This window comes from Perca flavescens, chromosome 4, assembly GCF_004354835.1.
Source record: "Perca flavescens isolate YP-PL-M2 chromosome 4, PFLA_1.0, whole genome shotgun sequence".
Taxonomy (NCBI): domain Eukaryota; kingdom Metazoa; phylum Chordata; class Actinopteri; order Perciformes; family Percidae; genus Perca; species Perca flavescens.
The window spans coordinates 13,079,516-13,102,428 of record NC_041334.1 but is presented as its reverse complement, the minus strand read 5'-3'; the positions used below and the strand labels follow the sequence as shown (position 1 = coordinate 13,102,428).

The 22,913-nt window shown below is 42.6% G+C and overlaps 1 protein-coding gene across 1 annotated transcript in view; it reads right to left on the bottom strand.

Annotated features, from left to right (window-relative positions):
• Nucleotides 1-13,412: 13,412 nt before the first annotated feature.
• Nucleotides 13,413-22,913, bottom strand: part of LOC114554863 (plasma membrane calcium-transporting ATPase 1) — a 101,508-nt gene continuing 92,007 nt past the window's right edge. The window contains exons 20-21 of the mRNA XM_028576932.1: nt 22,321-22,503; nt 13,413-14,510 (exon numbers count right to left, since the gene is read on the bottom strand). Coding sequence (XP_028432733.1) covers nt 14,265-14,510; nt 22,321-22,503 — 429 coding nt within the window. The 3' untranslated portion in view covers nt 13,413-14,264. The remainder of the gene's footprint in view (nt 14,511-22,320; nt 22,504-22,913) is intronic.

The following is a 22,913-nucleotide window of genomic DNA, read 5'->3' as shown; positions in this document are numbered from 1 at the left end:
TGGGGGTTATTTGTGTGAATACAATCCCAAATAGGCTCTTGTGACAGTGGAGGAGGTTTACACTCACAGGAACTCTTTACATAAGCAGGTGTTTTGAAAAGGAGGATGAAATTCGATTGAGGGATTATAATTTTTCTATTTTCTGGTCTAATCCGCCCCGTTCCTCTCGGAGAGATTCATGCGTCTGACAAAGAGGAATTTATAAAAATATGTCTGCGTGGTTTTATTATTGTTCAGGGTGCAGACACACAGGGATGAGTCTGTGTGGATAAACTGAACGTCAGCAAACTGTCCGCCAGCTCAGGTTGAAACTTTTCTAAACACACTGAGATGCTTGTCGCCTGGAGCTCCTCTCCAGCTCCTTGACATTACAACCACCACCTCCAACACTAATGAACCCCAAATAAACTAGAGGCTTTGGTTGCCGCAGTGTCACCACAGTCACCGTTAAAAACACAGTCGTCTTGACAACACCTTCCAGGACGAGTTTCCCTCAGTGAGAAATGTAGGCTGCCGTCAGAGGCCCGTGGGCGGAGAGATGGAGAGATGGAGGGATGGAGCGAGGACAAGTGATTTAGTCCATTAGAGAGTAAATGACGGCGGCGCGAGGAAAGTCAGAGACGAATGGAGCTGGACAGAGAAGAAAGAGACAAGTGGTCAGGCTGAAAAGGAAAAAAGAAAGTAATCAGCAGATGGAGGGAAATATTTCTCACAGCAGGAAGCACAGGGGGCAAAATCCATGGCAACATGATGCCACCCCCCCCGTTCTTCAACAGTCTGCAGTGATGTGCTCACCTGTCACCTGTTTGTGTTTGGTTGCTCTAAATGGTGAGGAAATTGTATTGTTCCCCATCTAGCCTACGTCTATCCAACTGAAAACTTTTACAACAATACCACATACTATTATGTCTTATATCTAATATATGTGTGACAGGTTATTGTGATCGTTGGTTGCTCTATTTTGCATGTAGGGATTTACACAATGAACATGTGTAGAGTAGCATTTGAGAGTAACATGATTCAATAGCAAATGAATGCAAACGATTTTGACCTGCAAGGTTTACTCTGTGCATTTTCTGCCAACGCAACGACAAATGACTATAGTCATGTGAAGAACTGACTTAATGTTCATATAAATAGTCACATAGTTTGACTAAGTTTAATCGTCATTGTGCCAAAGCATTTAAGAAAAAACTGTAATGGCCACCACGCCCTCAGTGCAATGAGGTAGTCTGCAGTGTTTTGACTCCACCTTCTAGTATTGGAATCTCGACCGAGTTGGTACCAAAAAAAGTACCAAAAAAAAAGTACCAGGTATCAGGTACTATCCACAAAGTTGAATTGAGGAAAGTAGAGCTGTGGCGTATCGTGCAGTGAAAATGCGGCATATGACCCCATTCAGACAGCACAATAAATAATTTAAACGTCGGTATAATTTAATTCATTTACATTCCTCAGTATTGGGCTATGATTGTCTGCTGACAAACAATGAATTGCTCTGCTTTTGGGTTGGGAAGGAGCTCAAGTATCTGGGGATCAGTAGGTTCAGTCAGTGCAGCGCTGAGCTGGACTGTCAGGGTTAAGAAAGAGCTGAGTCAGAATCTCTTCATTTACATATCAAAACACCAGGCGCGCCACAGAGCCAGAAATAGTTAGTAGCGTCGAAATCTGTGACATTCCGTTGTGGTTGGCACATTGGAGGCAGACAAGTGATTTTATGTTTCCTGTGCAGACTGAGTATATATACTTGGTTTATTCACAGAATAATAACGTATGTACCATAACCATATCATCCAAGCACAGATTGATTTGTAAATCTGGTGTTTAGACGAGAGGGAGGAGCTGCTTACACTCTACGTTACGTTACACACTTTCACTGACAATCACGTCATAGCCACGCCCTAAAAAACCCACTGCTTTATCGCCGATTTTGAAATAAACAAGACCATAATTAAAAAAGAATGAACATCATTCTGTGTTGCAGAAGACCTCAAAATAGCGATTGAGAACATAAACTCATTATGAAAATGTTTACTCAACTGAGGTAATAAATCAAGTGAGAAGTGGGTCACTTTCTCATAGACAGAAACCGACCTCCTTTTGCAACCGCACGTGTCGCCCCCCTGCTGGAATTCAGATAGAATGCAGGTTTAAAGGTACGTCCGCATTTGCAGCACTTCGCCGAACCGGGTGCTTTGTCCATTCATATTATACAGTCTATGGCAGGGCTCTTCAATGTTTTTTTAAACCAAGGACCCCTTAACTGAAAGAGAGATGGAGCAGGGACCCCCTACTACATGTGTTGTATACAATTAAGTTGCATATTAAACTGGGCCTACAAAAGTGTGTAGGTTGGCCTAAAGCCTTTATACACACCTTTTGATGCATATCTACTACGCTATTAAAATAATAATTGTTGGCATGACTTTATATATCATCTTTTAATGTTAAACATACCTGTGGCACAGTGAATCCTTATTAACTGTATCTGTGGATGGCTACCTTAATGACTACCTTACTCTGATAGGCCAGTAAGCAGAGGGGATTTATATTTGCTAATAATGTTGTTAATGTTGTTGGATTCTTGTTAAGACATTCTAATTTTTGAAAAAACTTTCAAAAATTAACAATAATTTGGAGGCCCCCCTGCAGTAACTCTGAGGACCCCCTGTTGAAGATCTCTGGTCTATGGTTCTGCAGCAGTAGAACCCTCTGGTGTAAAGCAGCTGATATCCACATGGTGGCAGTGTTGCACTGAGCATCTGAGCACTAATGAGAAAGAGGAAGTCTTGTTTAATGGAGCTGCTGATTTAAAGTCGAAGGAAAGGAGACTAAAAACACCTAGTCAAAGGCGTTCCCTAAAGGTGGAAGTGTTCATTACAGCCACAATATTATAAGAGACCTACCATTAATGGAGCTAAAGATGTACAGTTTATCCTGATAACGGCGCTTAAGGGAAAGGTCACGGGCTCATTAAAACTTGATCTGACTGTCCCCAGCTCTCTTTGAATCATCTTTACAGTTCAGGAAGATTTTCTGTTTCTGATCAGGTACAAACTTTTCAACCAGTGAAGACCTTTAGCGTGGTCAGAAAGAGAAAATGCACAGACCTGTGTCAGAAGGCCAGTGTAACCACAGCGACAAGGACATAATCCCTCATTGGCTTCCCACCCACCAACCCTCAACTAAATTCAACGGTCAAATTTCACTTTTTCTAATGTTACTTTACTTAATTGTGGGATGTGTGTGTGTGTGTATATATATATATATATATATATATATATATATATATATATATCATATATCAGGCTGTATCATATATCAGGCTGTTCTCATTCACTGTTCGTACTTATGCCTATGAAAAGTAATGCACTATTTAATTCCTATACAACCCATGTAATTATGAGCTAGGACGTAAAGGGCTGCCTCAAGGAGGAAGTCAGGCGACATATAATATAAAGAGCGACTAAATCTGCATACCCAGGAGACCGCTGAGAACGTTGACTTATTTTAACTTGTTATGTAACTTGCGTAGGGCCTACCTATTTGAACCCAAACCACGGCCTTTTCCTAAACCTAACCAAGTCGCTCTTTTGCCTATACAGGTTCTGCACTGCAGGGGCTTGTGCAGGCGCACTGATCGCTTGTGTTGCTGGACATTCATAGGATAACAAAGATTATTTTTTGGGCTTTTCCGCCTTTAATTGATAGGACAGCTAGGTGAGAAAGGGGGGAGATATGCAGGAAATTGTCTCAGGTCGTACTCGAACCCTGGACCTCTGCGTCAAGGAATAAGCCTTGAAGTATGTGTGCGCCTGCTCTACCTGCTGAGCCAACCCGGCCACAACACATGTACATTTTTGTTAGCTATCATACAAACCGTTAGAAATATATGTAGGGATCCGTAATGAGTTAGGTTGGGAACCGTAGAGTCACCGGTTCAAATCCCCGTACAGACCAAAGGAAGGAGTGTGAACTGGTTGCTGGAGTGGTTGAAACATTGGTATAATAATGATATCTGGAGTTTAGTGTGCATTCTTCTCAATATATGACCAGCACCTCTTCTTCAGCGTGCATTCACCAGACAACTCTTGCACATTGTGCATGTACATTGTTCCATTCAAGCCATTGCCAAATGAGTTGCTGCAAATCTAATTAAGCCTATCAGCTCCACAAAACTCTCTCTGTATTTCTCAGTATGGCTAGTTCCTAGCAACTGCATGGAGGAGGGGTGATCACTGAAGGCTTGTATCATGTGGATGCTCCGACAGTGTTGTTGTCTCATGGGGGAGACAGAAACTACACACTTTAGCTTTAAAAAGCTTTCCAAATTACTTTAAAGCATTTTAATAATAAAGGATTCTAATAATTACACAAACAGAGATCATACACAAATGGTTACTTTGGGAGTCAGGGTACAGCTGAACAAGTTATCTTTAATAAGACCAATAAAACAATGGGGATATTACCAAATAAACCTGTTCATGTAAATAAAATCAGACCATCAGCTCATTTAAAGCGATATTTTGCTGATTTAAATTCAGCTGGATTAAAATTGGCAAAGTATCCATAATAAAGAGGTTCTTATCAGGGATAAATCTAGTTTTATTTTGTATTTTTCTTGAGCTGAGCCGGATGGATATTCATATGTTATTGATACATCATGTTTTAACGTTAAATATACATGTAGAAGGCACGGTGTATCCCTAAGCCTAGCTGTACATGTGGATGGCTACCATAGTGGCTATCATAGTTTTGAATATATAGTTTTTTTGTATGAATAAGCCGATTCATCTTTGCTAATATGTTGGATTCATGTTAATGTATATTTTCAGACTTATTTAAATAAAAAATAAACACTTTCAAATAAATATCAAACAATAATTTGGCTGCCCCCCTGCAGTACCTCTGAGGACCCCCTAGGGTTCCTGGACCCCCTGTTGAAGATATCTGCTTTAAAGGTGCACTATGAGTTCCTGCATGATTTCAGCACAATTTCATTTTTGTCTCAAATCTTTGGCATCTCTCCTTGATCCGCTAGCTAGGTAAGTGCGCATGCACCCCCTCCCCCAAACAATATTACATGAGAGGGTTCCCCCAACCATCTTGTGGGTGATTGGCTGGAGTAGTTTGTTGTATTTTGGTGCACAGCTTGTGCCCCTGGTGTTTGTTTGACGTTTAGGACCCCTGTGTTGACTCCCGAGACCGGGCTTTTTCACAGTGTATTCAGGGGGGGCAGGCAGTTAGCGGATCAAGGAGAGATGCCAACGATTTGAGACAAACCATGCAGGAGCTCATAGTGCACCTTTAAAGACAAGACATCTAAAAATCTTTAAACTGTTGTTCTTGACTAAAGCATTCAAGTGCAATGTTAATAACAATTCATGAGGTGTTCAGATCATTCCTCTCCCAGTAGAAGCAAGAAAAACAAATATTAAAAGTAAATAAAAAGAAATCTGTATGAAAAAAAATCTAAAAAAAAAAAAATTAAAAAAATAATCACAAATTGACACTGATTTATTTCAAATTCCAATGGCTTTATTTTATGTATATATATATTTGTATATATTTATATATATTTATATATTATATATTATGTCACAACTTTTACTCAGTTGCTTGATTATCATCTTTTTGTTCAGCTTAAGTTCAAACGACATGACACCAAGACCAAGGCATTCCACATGATCATATCTTACAAAAGAGTAAAGAAAACAACATGAGTGTGTGTGCACCTGTCGCACACACACACACCACACACACACACACACACACACACATACATACATCAGTGTACAGGTACAGTGGTTCTGTTTGTAGAAAGAACTGAAAAATAAAAAGCCGATAAAGAGACAAGAGACAGGCAGACAGAGTGAGAGTGTGAGGGAGAGAAAGTGAGAAACCAGATGAATCAATTGGAGCTGAACTGGAGTATTCTGTTGCATAGATTGAAGCAAACAGGAGGAGGGTGTTTGATCGAAACAGACAGAGGATGTCACACACACACACACACACACACACACAGGAAGTTTTATTTTGGACAACAAATCACTGCTGAGGCTCAGAATCTGCCAGACAGGATGACCAAAGACAGCGAGGTGGAGTCCTTTCTACACTTAAACAAGGGTCTACAGTCATGTGCCAGTGCTCTGAGCTAAACGCTAACCTGCTGATGTTTAGCAGGCTCACCAGCTCAGTTTAGCCTGTTACAGTAACATGCTACCATTAGCTAACTAGCACAAGACACAAGGTACAGCTTAGGCTGACGGGAATGTCGTTAGTTTTACAGGTATTTGTTCATAAAAAAATAAAAAATAAAATAAAATTGGGCAAATGAAGACTTTGGCCTGATGATGGTGCTATATTCAGAATGAGAGGATCACCGTAGTTATTCTAATTAATTATTAGGGGGAATGAACGTTTTTGGCAAATCTCATGACGTGGGTGAAGCATTTCACTCAAAACGACAAATGTGAACTTCATGGTGACGTAAGAGGAAAAGTCATCAAGGAATAACAAAGTCATAAGGATTCACCCTCTGGGGAACATGAATGTTTGTGCAAAATGTTATAGCCATCTATTTAATAGTTGGAAGATATTTCAGGCTGGACCAAAGAAATCATTTGACAGCGTTTAGGTAAAAAACAAATAAAGAATTTGCCATGTCCTCGCCAGAAGGCTTTGAAACAGCATTTAGACCTCCATGTTAGGGAATAATATATACAGTAAATGGTAACTGAATAAAGTAGCATAAATTCCAAAAAATTAAAGAACAAGACTTTATTTTCAGTTGCATTTCAGAGCGATTTGGATTCGTGACCTGTCTGTCCTGAATCCTGGCTGCCAGATTTGCCAAACTACCGTCTCAACACACTCGGTGCACTTTAACACGACCACAAAGTCCAACATGCATTCCCACATTGATGCAGAACTTTAAATGCTGTCAACACTGTTGCCATGACGGCCATTTCTACAGCCGGATAAAAACCAAAAAGTCAATAAATTTTTATACGGATTTCGAATTTGAGGAGAAATGTTCAGTTGTGTTATGATGAAGTCAGAAGTTTGGTAAACCGACTTGATGATAACTGAAGTCAGTGTGAGCAGATGTATGAAAACATCCACTCTGGTAAGATTATCACTCCCTATTCTCTGCCTTTGTTCTCTCACTTTTCCAGTCAGATTTTCAGATCAGTTTCATCTCTGTTTTTCCAGTACATACAGATAGGACAGGGCCATGTTTAGCCTAGCTTAGCACAAAGACTGAAAGCGGAGGGAAACTGCTAGTCTACCTCCATCAAAAGAGAGAAAATGTAATTGAATCCTAAAACTTGGGTTTGATTTACATTGTTGTATGTCGTTTATTGTTTAGGTGAAGGAATAGAAATCTAAAGAGGAGATGTTTTCTGGGGTCTCGTGTTTATGCTGTTCTAGTTTAACACCTCGATGAGAATAAAATCCAGAGCAGCGAATGATCAGATTCAAATGTAAATCCAGAGTTTTAACAGTGAACCGATATTTTCTGGAATTCCAAATCACAACAGTGCTCTCACCGATCAGACTGACAGTGATGTGAATTAGAGCCTTATCAATACCGATGTAAAATGTGTTTGAATGCATGAATAAACAAACGATAAAAAAATGACAACAAAAGAAGGTTTTATAAGAATCCCATACATTTGGTTATTAAAGACGTTTAACATGTGGAATATTTTACCGGAGCTAAACCTTTACGTCAGTATAGCTGCGGATTCATTTTCTGTTGATTGATTAATCAGCAACGGTTTTGATCATCCATTAATGTCAAACGTTCTTTGATTTCCGCTTCTCAAATTTGGAACTTTTCTTTGTCACATATGAAGTTGATCTGAATATCTTTGGGGTTTGGACCCATGGGCGCATTTTTCCACTAATTTATACAAAACGATATATTGATCAATGAAAAAAAAAAAAAAAAAAAGAATCCTCAGATTAATCAATATTAAGAATAACCATTAGTTGCAGCCATACATTAAATCGTCAGGTGGACACATTTCTAAATGACCATTTCTGTACCAACATTTCTTATCAGCAGACTTTGATATTGATACATATACGGATTTTATCTGTGACAAATACAATCAGCCCACATATCGGTCGGGCTCTAACAAGGACACACACATTTTTACAGGGGAGCGACAAACTCCATTATCCTCGTTTTTCTCCACAACCTGGACCAGTAGAGAGAAGCAGACGATAATGGATCATGGAGATCAATGGATCGGTGATCGCTGAGATGATGAAGCCTTCCTGAAGGTTTCAGGTTAACTGTCATCATCTCCCTCCTCCTCTCACTGCACAGATGGCTGGGTGGTGGGTTCAGGAGAATCTGTGCATCTCGGTGTGTGTGTGTTGGGACAGGAGGATGAAACAGTGAAAAGGTGGATGAGCAGACATCTGTTCTAAGTTATTTTTTTCCTGTAAAAATGAGACGATGTAAACAAAAAGAAGAATCTTCATCTTTCATCAATCCATCCATCAGAAGTCACACAGTTTTAATTTCCTCAGTGTGTTTCATTTTACAGTGCAAATACGTGTGTGTGTGTGTGTGTGTGTGTGTGTGTGTGTGTAATGTTGCATGTGTTTGGGGCGTGTATTTGAGATTAATTTGGTAAAAACAAGTCGACATTTTGGGATGTTTCATTCCATACTAAAACATGCAGAACACAGAACATTGAACACATATACTGAACAGTTAGGTTTTTTTAAAACTCTTTTCGCACAGAGTGGCTTTAGGCTACACGGAACACGACAGAACCAATCGCACCAGGTTGGACATATTGCTTTAAACCACCAAATTTTGTATATATGTCATGCATGCCACACTGATGATATTATGTTTATACAAAAATAACACCAACGCCTATTACTGTGTATCATAGTAATTACAGAAAAAAAAATCTTTTTCAGTCTTTTTTGCAATGAAGTTCAACTGAGAAACCATATACATATATCTATTTATTTATATATAATATATATACACACATATATATACTAGATATAAATATATAGAGATAATATATATATATATATATATATATATATATTGAGTGGTTATGACTTTTCCAACTGTGAAATTCCAGTTTGTTTGAACAATTTTTTTGATTTGTGAATGTTGAAGTGAAGGTTCTCCAAAGAATACCTTAAGATCCGACAACAGGAAGCTGTTCTGGTAAAAGGCAGTGCTCTGAAGAGGAAGCAGTCAAAATGCAACGATGACTGGATAAGACGCGAATTCCTTTTCCATACAGAAGTCCTGTTGGAAAACTGAGATCTTGTGAACTCCACGTCTCTGATGGGGGCTGTACTGTGCACCTGGCATGAGATGTGAGGGCAACCAGTCCAACAGACGAGCGCCACAGCCGCAGAAAGGCTACGGCAGGAGAAGAGGGACAGTCCTATCCAGGCGGGCGGGAGGGAGTGAGGGAGGGAGGGAGGCGGGGAGGACGGGAGTGGTCATGTGACTGCAAACTTTCTAAAAACAAACTTGCACAGAAGAAAAAAAAAATGAAAAGAGAAAAAACGACTTTGGCAGAACATCCTTAAAGCTTTGCCGGGTGATGATTGGCTGATTGCCCCCTCTCCCATTTCCTGTCACCGAGACACAGACAGCAGGTACGCTTCATTCACTTATATGACAATATTTACATTGTACTGCCTGCAGGAGCACAGGTGTTCTGTCAGTTTCAGCAGTTGAACAAAAACAGAGAGGAAAAGCGTCATCGTTGGGAATGGTGCGTCTCATTCATAGCCAACGGACACACGGCAGGAAGTGGAAGTGATGTCACGAGCGCTTTAATAGTCCTGCTCTCTTCCCGGGAAATGTTTCTGAAGTTGGTAGTTGTATTAAATGGCAATGACACCTACAGCTGCAGCTGTGTGCCGTCACAGGCTCCCCACCCCCCTTTAATGTGCGGATTTCATGACCAAATCAAAAATATGGCATCCTCTCGTTCTTTGGCCTGAATTTAGACAAGTTAACCTGAGGTCCAGGGCCGCCCAAGTCTTTTTAGGGCCCTAATCATGATTAGACAGCACCCCCCAAGTACGCAAACATGCACGGCAGCAGTTAACTACAATGTATTACAATTAAATCAGTGAAAGAAAAATTTTAAATTAACAAAAATGGTTTGGCACAGAGTTGTCGTGGGATTTCAAAATTCAAATTATAAAAAATACACAATTTTTGTAAAGGTAACCCGCAAAGCCTTTACAGCTGCTGGTCACAGTAATTATTTGTATCTTTAAATACTGGGATTATGACAAATAAATTAACAGAGGAACTCAAAGAGAGTTCACATTTTGTTTGGGGGCCCCATGTTGGCGGAGGTCTTCTTGGATCCTATTGGTTTCCAAGCAACAAGACCCAAGTCGAGCTGAGTTTATATTATACAACTACGTCTAATTGGGGCGTGTAGGGTCCTGCTGTTTTGCCCCAGTTGTCAGAGCAATTTGGACTTGGTCTCTTTTGAAAAATAAAAAAAGATTTATGCATGTTAGGTTTGGGTAGCTTTTGTTTTTCATGGGTCCACTTTAAAGACCTCGAGGCTAAGGGGTTCAAAGCAACTCATTGGTGGGTTTTATGATTGGGGTCGGCCTCTGCTTTGGTCCTCAGGTTACTTTCTCAAGTTTTGGTCCGTCTGAGGGGGTCAGAGCTCGTTTTGGGTGAGACGCGCCGTAAAAGGCCACGCCCCGTTCAAAGGAGGCGGGGCCTGAAGCGGGACACAGCTGCGATCCTCTTTAAAGTCGTCAGCTCCGACACCAGTCGGTTGGAAAACAGCATCAGTCCACTCGTTCAAAGAAATCAAATCGTAGTAACTTCAAAGTACAGAAACAAAGAAACCCAGAGTTTGGATAAATAATTATACACTCCCATTTAATGTTTGTTACAGTTAGCTGTATTCACTTTGTATTGGCTGAACTCTAGTTAGATAACTGCGAAATCACATAGCGTGTAGTGTGTCACAACATCTTGGATAAAGTGAATATACTCATGGAAAGGGGGGGGGGGCTGATGAGAAGAGATTAGTTGAGATTCCAATTGAACAGCCGACAGGAAGTAAACAAGTCACTGCAGGTTTCTGAGCCCTAACGTCAGGTTACCAAGACGACACACGTGGCATAAATATTTAGAGAGCTGTAAAAAGACAGAGTCCACGTTAGATTCATCTCATCCATGTACTGCACTGTCACCAAACTCTTCAGCCTATACATATATATTCATATATCTCCAAAATATTAAAAAGTACTTAATATAAAAATACAGAAGAATTGTAAAAAATGAGCAAAACATTGAATTTTATATGAAAACCATGCAAGAAAGATCCCCCATTTAGTTAAATAGTAACTCTAAGACTCAGGAAAGCAAGGGAATGAAAAGGGAAGTGGTGGGATGAGAGAAGAGCAGGCGAACTGCCACCCACTTGCTTTTCATGTAAACATTGTAGAGGTCCTTTAAACATGGTTCGGCAGTGACGACTGAAGATTTTCTCCTTGCTTTTTGGTCATGTTTGGAGTAGGAGGGGGGCGCGAGGGGTCAGGGGTGAAAAAAAAACAAAGGAAACCTCGATAACAATGAGATAAAAAACAATACAGACAACCTATAAAATATGGCTCTGAGTTACATAGAAAAAGCTCATCAGAAGGGAGAGGAAGAACCTAGTCATGACAAAAAAGTAGGAAATATGGCAGTAGTAGCACATTACGTCAATAACGTGTGTCCTAGTTCGTAGATAGGTTGATGGCTGCTAGTCATATTAAGGGGGGATTACACGCATCGCTGCTTCTGATTGGAAGATGATTCCTTCTTTTATGACAGTAATGGGAGGACAACGGCAGGCAGGAAGTACTGAGCGGGAGCAGGGATAACGGTGCGTTTTAGTCAACAGGCTGACTGGTGACATCATCAGTCTCCCATAAACCTCAGCGTGTGTCACTGACAGCTGATTATTTTTATGTTCATAAATATCTGACAAAACGAGGGGACCAAACACATCAGAAACGGGTAATAAGATTTGTCTTCAACACAGAGAGACGGTCCAGACCCCCGTTTAGAGATCCATCAACTTCCTGTCTGATGGAACTGAATTTCGTGCACAGTGACCCAAAACAGACTCATCGATACCGGAGTCATGTCCATATATCAGTCGAGCTACGTTCGAACTCTCATCGGAGCTCTGGCTGAAGGGAGTCCGTTGAGGTGGTCTAACGTCTGGAGGGGGAACACCTCGGGATGCTTCAAGATGTGTCTGGCGAGAAGACAAGATAAGCTGGGGCTACCTTTTTTAGTCTGGTGCCACTTAATAAGCAGCGGGAAAAAAAAAGGATAATTTTAAGGATTTTTTAAATTTTCTTCTGAAGGGACAAAGGGATGAATACTTGTCATCCTGTGGCAGTAGTGTTCAGCTTGGGAGTCCAAACCTGAAAGATGCGAGCTAAATGTTTCCAGATAGCTGTAAGGGTCCACGTGACATTAACTTTGTCATCTGCGGCACAGTGGGGCAGTGTTTAGCGGGGGTCGCCTCACAGTGTCACGGTCACAGGTTGTCATTTTGGATTAATTGCAGTACTTCAAGAGGGCGGGTCTTATCTAATATGAGCCTGTCGGGGGGGAGGGGGGTGATAAGAACGCAAGAAAAGTTGGCAATTGAGACCGTGACTTACAATGAATGATGTCCCTCATCTGTGAAATATTCTGCTTTAGTTTCGGTCTACTTGTTCGCCTAAATGAACGGAAAACCAACGCCGAGCACAGTGCACGGTTATTAAAACGAGAAGAGGACTGGGGTGGGATGGTCCCAAGCAGGCGTCGAGTGGAGCGCCAGCAGAAAGATTTCAGCTACGGCTGCATCATATTCTCTCGTTAGCAATCAAGGCATTACGTCGTGGCCTCATTTCATCGGTGCTACCTCTGCCGTGACTACACCGCTAGCCGACTGCGGAGTAGCCGCCTTTTGCCCGATATGAGCTGGGAGGGGCTCCAGCCCCTTGCAACCCTGCACGGTTCTTCATGGGTAAATTTCCATTCGCAAGAACAACATTTAGGACCATGTGGCATACACGCTGATTATTGAGACACCCTGCTGTGGAGTATTTCAAGACTTTGAAAGTATCGATGAGTCTGGGTTTTTTTCGTGCTGTTGTGGTAACGGGAAGTTCGGTCCTAATGACGAGGAAGTGAATGAAGCGCTGAACAGAAGCTGCTGCAGACTAACGCACATATAGTCGTCTGAACAGAATCCCAAATACTCATTCCTAAGTTATCATGCGACTCAACACGAATGAAACATAACATGCATCCTACTAGAGCTGGAAACCTAAACCACACTCCTGCTCCCTATCGACACTGTGGACGTACTGGGGGGGTGGGGGTGTTGGAGGGTGGGAGAACCAGAACCCAGACTGGATGAGATGAAGTCAGACCCTCACTAGGCAGGGAGTGAGCCCTCTCTGGATGCCGCCATGTTGGATATTTTTGGGTAAGTAAGCATTCTGTCCTTCAACAAGCAACACAGCTGATAAAAGAAAAAGCAAACGCATACAGACACCAAAAAAAAAAAGGGAAGAACATATTTTGAACTGTTGAACCTTTTAAGACTGTAGTGTCACACTCACAAGACATTCTCAGGAGTTTGAATGAACTTTCGATTAACAATCGTTAAGAGGGTTTTTTAAAAAACAAACTAACTAACTAAATGACATTTTTGCATTTGCCTAAAAATCTTCTGATCACCAAACCCGGGCTGTTAGCTGTGTAGAGGAGCGGAAAGCGTATGTACATGAGAATCACTGCACTCTCTGAAAAGTTCCGTGCCGTTTTTTTTTTTTTTTTTTTTCGGAAGCGGGAATGAAGCGAGTACAGAACACGACATGCTGCTGCGAGTCCCGCAAAGATCGAACCCAACGTAGTTTAAAAGCTTTTCAAAAGGATCATCGAGTAAAAAATATACATGAATGGGCAGGCCTCCACCCTCTACTGAGACATGTGTGGTGGTGGTGGAGGACAAACTTACAGGCAGGACGACGCCACAGTCAGTATGAAAAACACATGGTGGCAGGAATGACTGAGAGGGGGTGAAGACGATGTGAAGCGTGTGTGTGTGTGTGTGTGTGTGTGTGTGTGCAGAATGAGGGGATGCAGAGTGACTTCCCTCCTCAGCGCGACAGTTCAGTTGATGGGATGACCGATGATGCGGATAAAGAGGATGGAGGAGGCGAGGAGGAGATCAGATGGATGACTCGCAGCTGTGGGGGAAGACGCTGGGCGGCTCTCCTCCTCCCCCGGCCCCAGAGGAGGCGCTGGGGAGGAGGTCGATCTCGTCTCCGGTCTCCTCGATGATGGGGATGCGAGCCTCCTCCTCGGACTGGGGGACGAACTCAGGATGGGCCATGAAGCTGTGGATGGAGCTACGGGACTCTGGGCTCTCCAGCCCCGCATACAGGGAGCTACGGAATGCGTTCACCACCTTAATCTGAAACAAAGAAAGAAGAGAAACGGTCAGAGAGCGAGCGCGTCCACAGCTACGGACGGTTACGAAAGCGTGATGTCACACAAGCAGCAGAGGCTGATGGGACGCGTGGGTGGTCGTGCGTCTGAATCTGGGGAGGGATGTGCAAAAACCACAAAACACAACGTGAAACACAAGTCGGCTGGATGGGAGAACTAAAAATCTAATTCTACATGACATCAACACAAAAAGGTCAAAAACTAAAAACGGTTCGACATGATGTTTGAGGCAGCTGGGTGCAGGAAGACAAACGGAGATGAAAAAAAAAAAAAACACCAACAGACGGCTAAATGTGGAGGGCCATCAAATCACAACAGCTGAAAATCACACACACACACACACACACACACACACACACACACACACACACACACACACACACACACACACACACTCTATTTGGCCCTTGTCCCATCCGCCAACATGAAGGGGGCGGAGTATATTAACTATACTGCAGCCAGCCACCAGGGGGCGATCAAGATGTTTTGGCTTCAGTTATACGTACAGTCTACTGTATGCAAGGGGGTAAGCTTCGCTTCACAACTCAAACCTCCTATGGCGCCATTTTGATGCTACAAAGCGATCACCTCCCGTTAGCTTTCCATTGACTGCCATTCATTTTGACGTCACTTTGACAGCGAATAACTTTACATCTGAAGCGTTTAAAGACTATTTGTCTATTGTTTATTTCTAAAGAAACACGACAATGTATAAAAGGCTCCATTACCTCGTATCTCACGTTATGGCTCCATAGCAGACGTTTTTGTAAAAATAGGCTAACGATTGTGTCACAGAGTGGAGGAATTACCGTATAGTACAGGAGAAGCTTGCAGGCAGTTTGGACTTACATTAGCTGTTTAAGTTTAATTACTAATGTTAACTAGCATTTTAGTTAGCAATAATTAGCCTGTGTCTATGTTATCTCCTTACATATACCTACACTTTCTGTCTCTGCAAGATTGGAAATGATTGAGATTTCTCTTGGCACAGCTACCAGAAGACTTACAACTTTCATTTACGTCATCTCTCTCAATTGGAGGCTGCTCAGTAACGCTCAGCGCTCACTGGAAAAGTGCTTCTAATATCCTTCACTGGTCTCCGTCCAGAGCAACAGGATCTGTTGGTCCATTCTATATATACGCTGTCTAGGACTGTATGCCCTACCCTAAGCATAGGCGGTGAACTGCAAGACTTTTTTGGTTCAGACCAAAATGAGTCAAAATTCAAAAGTTAGATTCATCATCTAGCTGACTTAATTTCTGATTTACCTGTATTCTATTCAGAAGAAGCAAAAACATCTATCTATCTATCTATCTATCTATTGTATTACACATATTAATTAAAATTAGTTGCATTAATAAATATGTATAGCCTACATATCAAAAGCCAATTGTCATGCTTTGACTTTTGAGGCCCCGGGGCTCTGAGGCCACTTTGGCAACACGTTTTTCAACCTTGATGGCGTCAGCACCAGTACAGAAATTTCAAATAATACCCGGCCCCAGTAAACAACACGCGCACGCGCGCGCACGCACACACACACACGCGCGCGCACGCGCACGCACACACACACACACACACACACACACACACACACACACACACACACACACACACACACACACACACACACACACACACACACACACACACACACACACACACACACACACACACACACAAAAACAACAAACACATGCATACTGTAAGTATTTATAATCACATTCAGAGCCAGAATCATTTTGTCCTCTAGCTGCTCTCTTCTCTCTGCCTTAAGTCGTTTCCTCTGTCATGAATCCACAGAGGCTGCAGCTGATCACGCTGATTTATACGCACCAGCATACACTCTTTGTCATAATTAATAACCTTGCAGTTCTGCAGCTCTCTATTACTGAACCACAGGAGAGCTGCAGAACTGCAGCTTAGAGTGCGTACACACACACACACACACACACACACACACACACACACACACACACACACACACACACACACACACACACACACACACACACACACACACACACACACACACACACACACACACACACACACACACACACACACACACACACACACACACACACACACACACACCTCTTGAGAAAAAACCATGAGAGACTTGCTGAGCCTGACAGATTTAACCCTGCTCAGGATTAACCCATAAAATTATCTTGGTGCCCAGGCTGTCGCCTCAGAGAAGGAAAAAAAGCAACAAAGAGAAGGTTTTTTTTTTTCCACCACTCTGTCACGAATCAGAACAATTCCCAGCTTCTTTCTCTTCTCGTCAGCTAACGGTTGTGATCTATCATCGAGTCTTCAGGCAGCAAGTCACATCAGGGTTAATAATAATAATTGAATAATATTCAAGAGTTTAAATCTCCACAACATGCAGGAGGAGAGGCAGCAGGCGACAGAGAGGGAAGTAATGAAAGGTATTTCAAAAAAAAGAGGTGGAGATTAAGATGGAGAAAAAAAAAAGCTACAGCAGAGGAAGGTGAAGTAGGAAGCACAGTGTGGAAACACAGATCACGTTATCTGCAGGTTCACTTTTAGATGGTTTCAGACCAAAAAGCAACTATGTTGTCCAAATAATTTCTGACTTCCCTACTCTGTCTGTGGCACTGAGCCCCAAGCTTATTGGTTCCTACTGAAGACGTAAAACTTGAGAAAACCGCTCACAAATATATAATTTTGATGAAAAAATGACAGAGGTGTATTTTACATTTCTGGTTTGGTATTGATTAAACAATCAAGAAACAATGTGTGAATTAGGGAGCTTCAGAGGTGTATTTTTAAACTTTAAACGGAGCAAGGCTAGCCGTTTCGTCCTGCTTTCAGTCTTTACGCTAAACTAGGCTAACCACGTTTGACTCCATCTTAACAAACAGACGTGAGATTGAAATCCACCTTCTCATCTCACTCTCAGAAAAAAAAAAAAAGAAAAAGAAAAAGGAGGTTTATTTTCTGTTAAAATTACTGCAAACGCAAACTGAGCATTTCCTGCTGCTGCTGCTTCACATTAAAAGCTTTCCACTGGAAAACCTTTTGGGAGGCTTTTATTGTGAAGCGCCTGTAGACAACGCAATTTGGGGGACTCTGAGATTAGTGGAGCGTTGTAAGGGATGCTATAAAAACTATAGTTGTAAAATAATTATTATTTGTTGCTATTTTGTCAGTGGATCACTTTCAAATACCGCCAGCTCGGCTCGGCTCCCAATATAGAAAAATACTACCAAATGTCTTTTGACATGGCTAAATTAAAAGAATGAAAAAAACAACGGTCCAAAACAGAAACTACAGAATGATGAAATACCAATCCTGATTTGATGCCAGCTTTACTGGTCAGCGGTCATTTCAGCACTTCCCAAAGTGACTACAGTGGCTATCACATGCTAACTACACTTCCTGATATTTCTACTCTAAACAACTTGGACACATCATTCACATCATGTTTTATCAGTCAGTTGTTTATAATAATAGCTAAAATGATAATCTAGATCTTTCAGATTGTGCAGACACCTGACGGGATGACAGAAATGGAGTTTTAGTGTTGGTGAGTCATGCAGCGTTCATGCAGTTCAAACAGAGGGAAAAGACAGAGAGTCCAGCCGGGGTGAAGCGTGGTGTTAGCTGGCCTCTGGTCACCGACTCACTGCCTGCAGTGGAGGAGGAAGCAGCAGCAGCAGCAGCAGGGGGCGGAGCCCCGGCCGAGTTGGTGAGAGAGGAGGAGGGGCTAAGCCCTACGTGGGTGGGGCTAGAGAGAGTTTTGGCGGCGGTGGCGTCATTGTGCTGGCTGACGACCGACGGCTGGCGGCGCAGGGCACCGGGCACCGGCGCCTGGCCCGTCTGGAAGGTATAGACCACATCCATCTGAAGGAAGGACAGCCACAACACACCGTTAGACAGCGGAAAGACAGAGCGGGGGGGAAGGAACAGGAAGGGAGGAGAGAGAGAAAGATTGTGGAGAGGTTACAGAGAGTTTGAAAGAGGCTGGACGGATTGACAGTTTTCATTTGTACAGTGCAGAACAAAAAGAACAGAAGTCTTGACCTAACTTTGTTCAGCAGCATAAAGACATTACCATGACGCTGGTAGAAACCAGCTACAGAGAAGACAGACAGACAGAAGAACATGAAACAAAGACGAGTCGAAATGGACGAGGGCGAGAACAGGAGTGAGGAGGAGGACACTTTGAGAGAGAGAAAGGCATGAAGAGAGAGAGAAAGCTGTTAGTTAGTTAGTGAAAGACCAAATGTGAAAATCCAGAAGAAGCTCTTATAGAACGAAGGGATTGCGGAAGAAACGCAACAATGAATAAAGAGCTTTTGAATCCGACTCAAAAAGCACTCTGGGAGAAGAAGCGGTGGAGGAAGAGGAGAAAACGTGTCACTCCGAATGACTGATAAAGTTTGGGCAGCGAGGTGCTGCTTGTACCAATTATTCCCCCACTGTGTTTGACTGTCGAGGCGTTGAGCGGCATAACGCTGCCCACCAGGATTAGAGAGGAGGAGGACAGGAAGAGGAGCGTGGAGAGATAAGAACCTAATTAGCTTGCAGCCTTTCGTTGCCTCCCCCTCCATCCCCTCATCCTCCCATCCCAGGAGGATGACAGACTGATATTACAGATACACAGACATGAAAAGAAAAGAGAGAGCTTCCACTTTTCTCTACAGCGTGTCTGATGATGGAGACAGAAGAGCCTTATTTCTGTTCCTCCACGCATCACTTCCTTCTCTCACGACGCCCCGCGGCTCCACAAAGGCCAGCTGGAGGTTATTTTCTGACACCGAATCGCATCAGAATCCGGGTTTCCGTCTCAGGTCTGCACCCGCCCGTCCGTTTTGTGGCCTCAGATCGTAACACATGAGCTTATAAGGCAGGTGGAGTTGCCAAGTTGTCGTTGAATTGTAGAGGTTTAAATTTCCATTTTTAAGAACTTCTCATCCAACTCCTAACTCTGTTTGTAAGCTACTGTTTCCAGGTCAAGAATGAGCTTTGAACCTCAGCTTTTAAACCTTTTTTTGGGTGCTTTGTGTCAGCAAAACAAGTCATTTATTCATCATATTTATTATAAAAAAAAATTTAGATATAACTGCTTTAAATAAAAATGTAAATCTGACTGTTGCAGCCAGATACTGTTACTGTTAAGATACTGTTGGTTGTGTCTGGAAAACACACATTTGGAACAAGACGCCAGTAAAGTCTGATATTCTGTCTGTTAGTTTGAGTCTTTGAGACTTTTTCAAAAGGGCCAAACAGAAAAACTCAAGACCAGAAGATGATATCAGTTGTCCTGCGGCCACAACAACTATAAGTTAGTGCACTGCTGGGAGTTAAACACCTGACCTCTATGACTGTGTGTGTGTGTGTGTGTTGTGTGTGTGTGTGTGTGTGTGTGTGTGTGAGTGAGAGAGAGAGAGAGAGAGAGAGCAGAGCGTTGGCTGTTGTTACTGTAGGTGGGTGTTAGCATCAAGGCTAATGAACCCCACAGGGACTGAATAGGACTGCCTGTGGACATGCTAATGCTCAGTGAATGTAGATGTATCCTGTAGGAGGAACACACACACACACACACACACACACACACACACACACACACACACACACACACACACACACACACACACACACACACACAGCAGAGTCTCAGACTGTGAGATGAGTCACAAGGGAAGACGGCTCTGTGAAGGTGCTGCTGTGTACCACCAACACCGGCTGAAGAATAAAAATATCCAGTGAGCTTTTTTTTTTTTTTAAGATTATTTTTGGGCTTTTCTGCCTTTAATTTTTGACAGGACAGCTAGGGGAGAGAGAGGGGGAAGACGTGCAGGAAATCATCACAAGTCGGATTTGAACCCTGGACCTCTGCGTCGAGGCATAAACCTCTCAGTATATGTGCGCCTGCTCTACCCAATGAGCCAACCTGGCCACACTCCAGTAAGCCTTTTGTCCCACGCTGGATGCCGTCTTTAATTTTTGTACTAAAGCTCTGCAGCAGAGCGTGAAATTAACAATGACAGTGTCTGTTAAATATCTCCGGTTTAACCTCCACACACTCTACTGTGTTTTAATTTACCACAAACACGTGGCTGAGCATGTTAAAACGTGGAGGACGGTTTCGACATGAAGCTCCATTCAGAGACACAAATAACCAATCAGCTCGTCTGAACTGGATTTAAAAATATAATGAAAGAGTTCATCGGCTCCACTGTATTTCAGAGTCTGACCTGACACAGATGTGAGCAGCACATAGACAACGTGAACATAAAATGTGCATGTCGCACCAAAACCATTTTTTTCACTTCCAGAGTTTAGTAGTTTCCTTCAGAGTTCAGCAAAATAAATCCACACTAAAGGACCAACCTCTAATCCAAGAAAGATTTTATTCTCCCTCAGCCTCTGGTTTTCAGTTACATAAACTCTGAGTGGAGACATGTTATTAGCTGCTTAGCTGGTTAAGTATAACGATTTATGCCTTTTTTTCCTCTGTTGAGGACAGGAAAACTATTGTGCAATAGACCATCATGTATGTGCATGTATGTAGTTTTCTTTTTTTTTTAACATTACTGCTGGTAGTTTCCGAGGTTTGCAGAAACTATTTACTCTGCTACTTTTCTCTAGTTTGTAATAACAACTAAAAGATCTTTTGTTTGCGCCGATCTGACATAATTCTTATCAAGATATTGTGTTCACCTGTTTTCTGCAAAAACGCTGAGCCCAAAATGGCACACGTTCAAGCTAATAATCTAAACTTCTTACTCCTAACTCCTGTTTGAATCTGCAGCTCTTATAAACGGACAGAAATGTTTTTAGGTAATTCAGTCTCTCCTCTTGGTCTTGTTGAAACACCGTTCTGTACCTCCCTTTGGTTCAGCTGGCGATTGATTTTGGGAGGACGAAGTCAAGGACTGGGAGGGTTGGCTGAATAGGATTTTAAGTTTGCTTTGCCGACGACAGTGATCAGAAATGTACCTGAACAGCTCGCAGGTTTAAACGACAGTTCCCCAGCGAGACAACAAACAAACAAAAAATAATACGAAAACAAAAAAACAAGTCCAAAAAGTCATAGTTTTTCTTCCAGAGCCCCCTGCATTTAGCCTCGTGAGACCGTCCTGATCTCGCCAGCTCCAGTTTTCCACTCGCAGATCCGTCTGGCATCTTGAGATAGAGACAATTTGGAACCGTTCACCAAATGACCGACCGATCAGCGTTGGCTTTGAGGCGGGTTTGGGTGTGACGCAACGAGAAGCGACTGTTAGTCTAAACAACGTGGCAGCTTCCACGGATGAGATGAGCGTAGCCATTGTGCAAGTTTTATCCGAATTAGAAAGTATTCCTTCATTGAAAGAAGAGCAAAAAACGGCACTGGAGGCTTTTCTTGGAGGAAAAGATGTTTTTGCTCTTCTCCCGACTGGTTTCGGCAAGAGTTTGATCCGATTGGTTGATTTGGCCCGTCTATCACCAGCTATAGGTGGTGATAGACAGATGGTTTATCCAATCAGCTAACCAGGTTTTTTCGCCCCTTCCCAAAAGTTCTCCAACGGAAAGTTCCCAGATGGATATGCCGAGCAAATGCGAAGCGATCCATCTGCCGGAGTCAGGTTACCCTGCATCACTATGGCAACTGATGTTTTCTGCAGCTATTATGACACAACAGATATTTAAGTCACCAACCTTGGAAATGGGATATCAGAAAAAAACCTGAAACGAAAAGTTTCCAGGTAAAGCTGGTCTTGGCGGTGTGCTGGGTGTCACTGTGCGTCGGGCGTACCTGCGTCTGGATACGGTTCAGCCCTCTGAACCAGAGGATCTGGCCTCGCCTCATCTCCATCTCGGCGTGGTCGATCTCATCGGCGCCCTCCGTCATCTGCTCCTCGTGGATGTCCTCCTTGGTGGTGCCGTGGCCCGCCTCCTTCAGGAACTTCAGGTGGTGGGTGGGGATGGCCGAGATCAGCTGAGAATGAAAAACATTTAAACATAATTTTGTTAAAAGGATCACTCCACCGATTTTACACATCGAGGTCAGTTTACTAGTCAAGATGAAATCTACTCAGCTTTAAGCTTGGGCTATCTGTTGGAGTTATGGCTGATACTGGGGCAGAGCCAGCACCGAAAAGAAGAAAATTGAACAACTAAAAGCTTAAAAGGGAAAGTGAAAGACGACGGCCGAAACAGAGTCACACTCGGCCGGGATTTCAACAGATGGAGACAATTACGGGATTGTAAATGATTCAAAACGGACCCCGAATTGGCCCTCAGGTATGTAATTTCATTCATAAAATAACTTTACAATGCGAGATGTGGTTGTGCATTGTAGCAGACATTAAATTACGTCCCCTTTCCATTTAGGGCGGGCGGGTTATT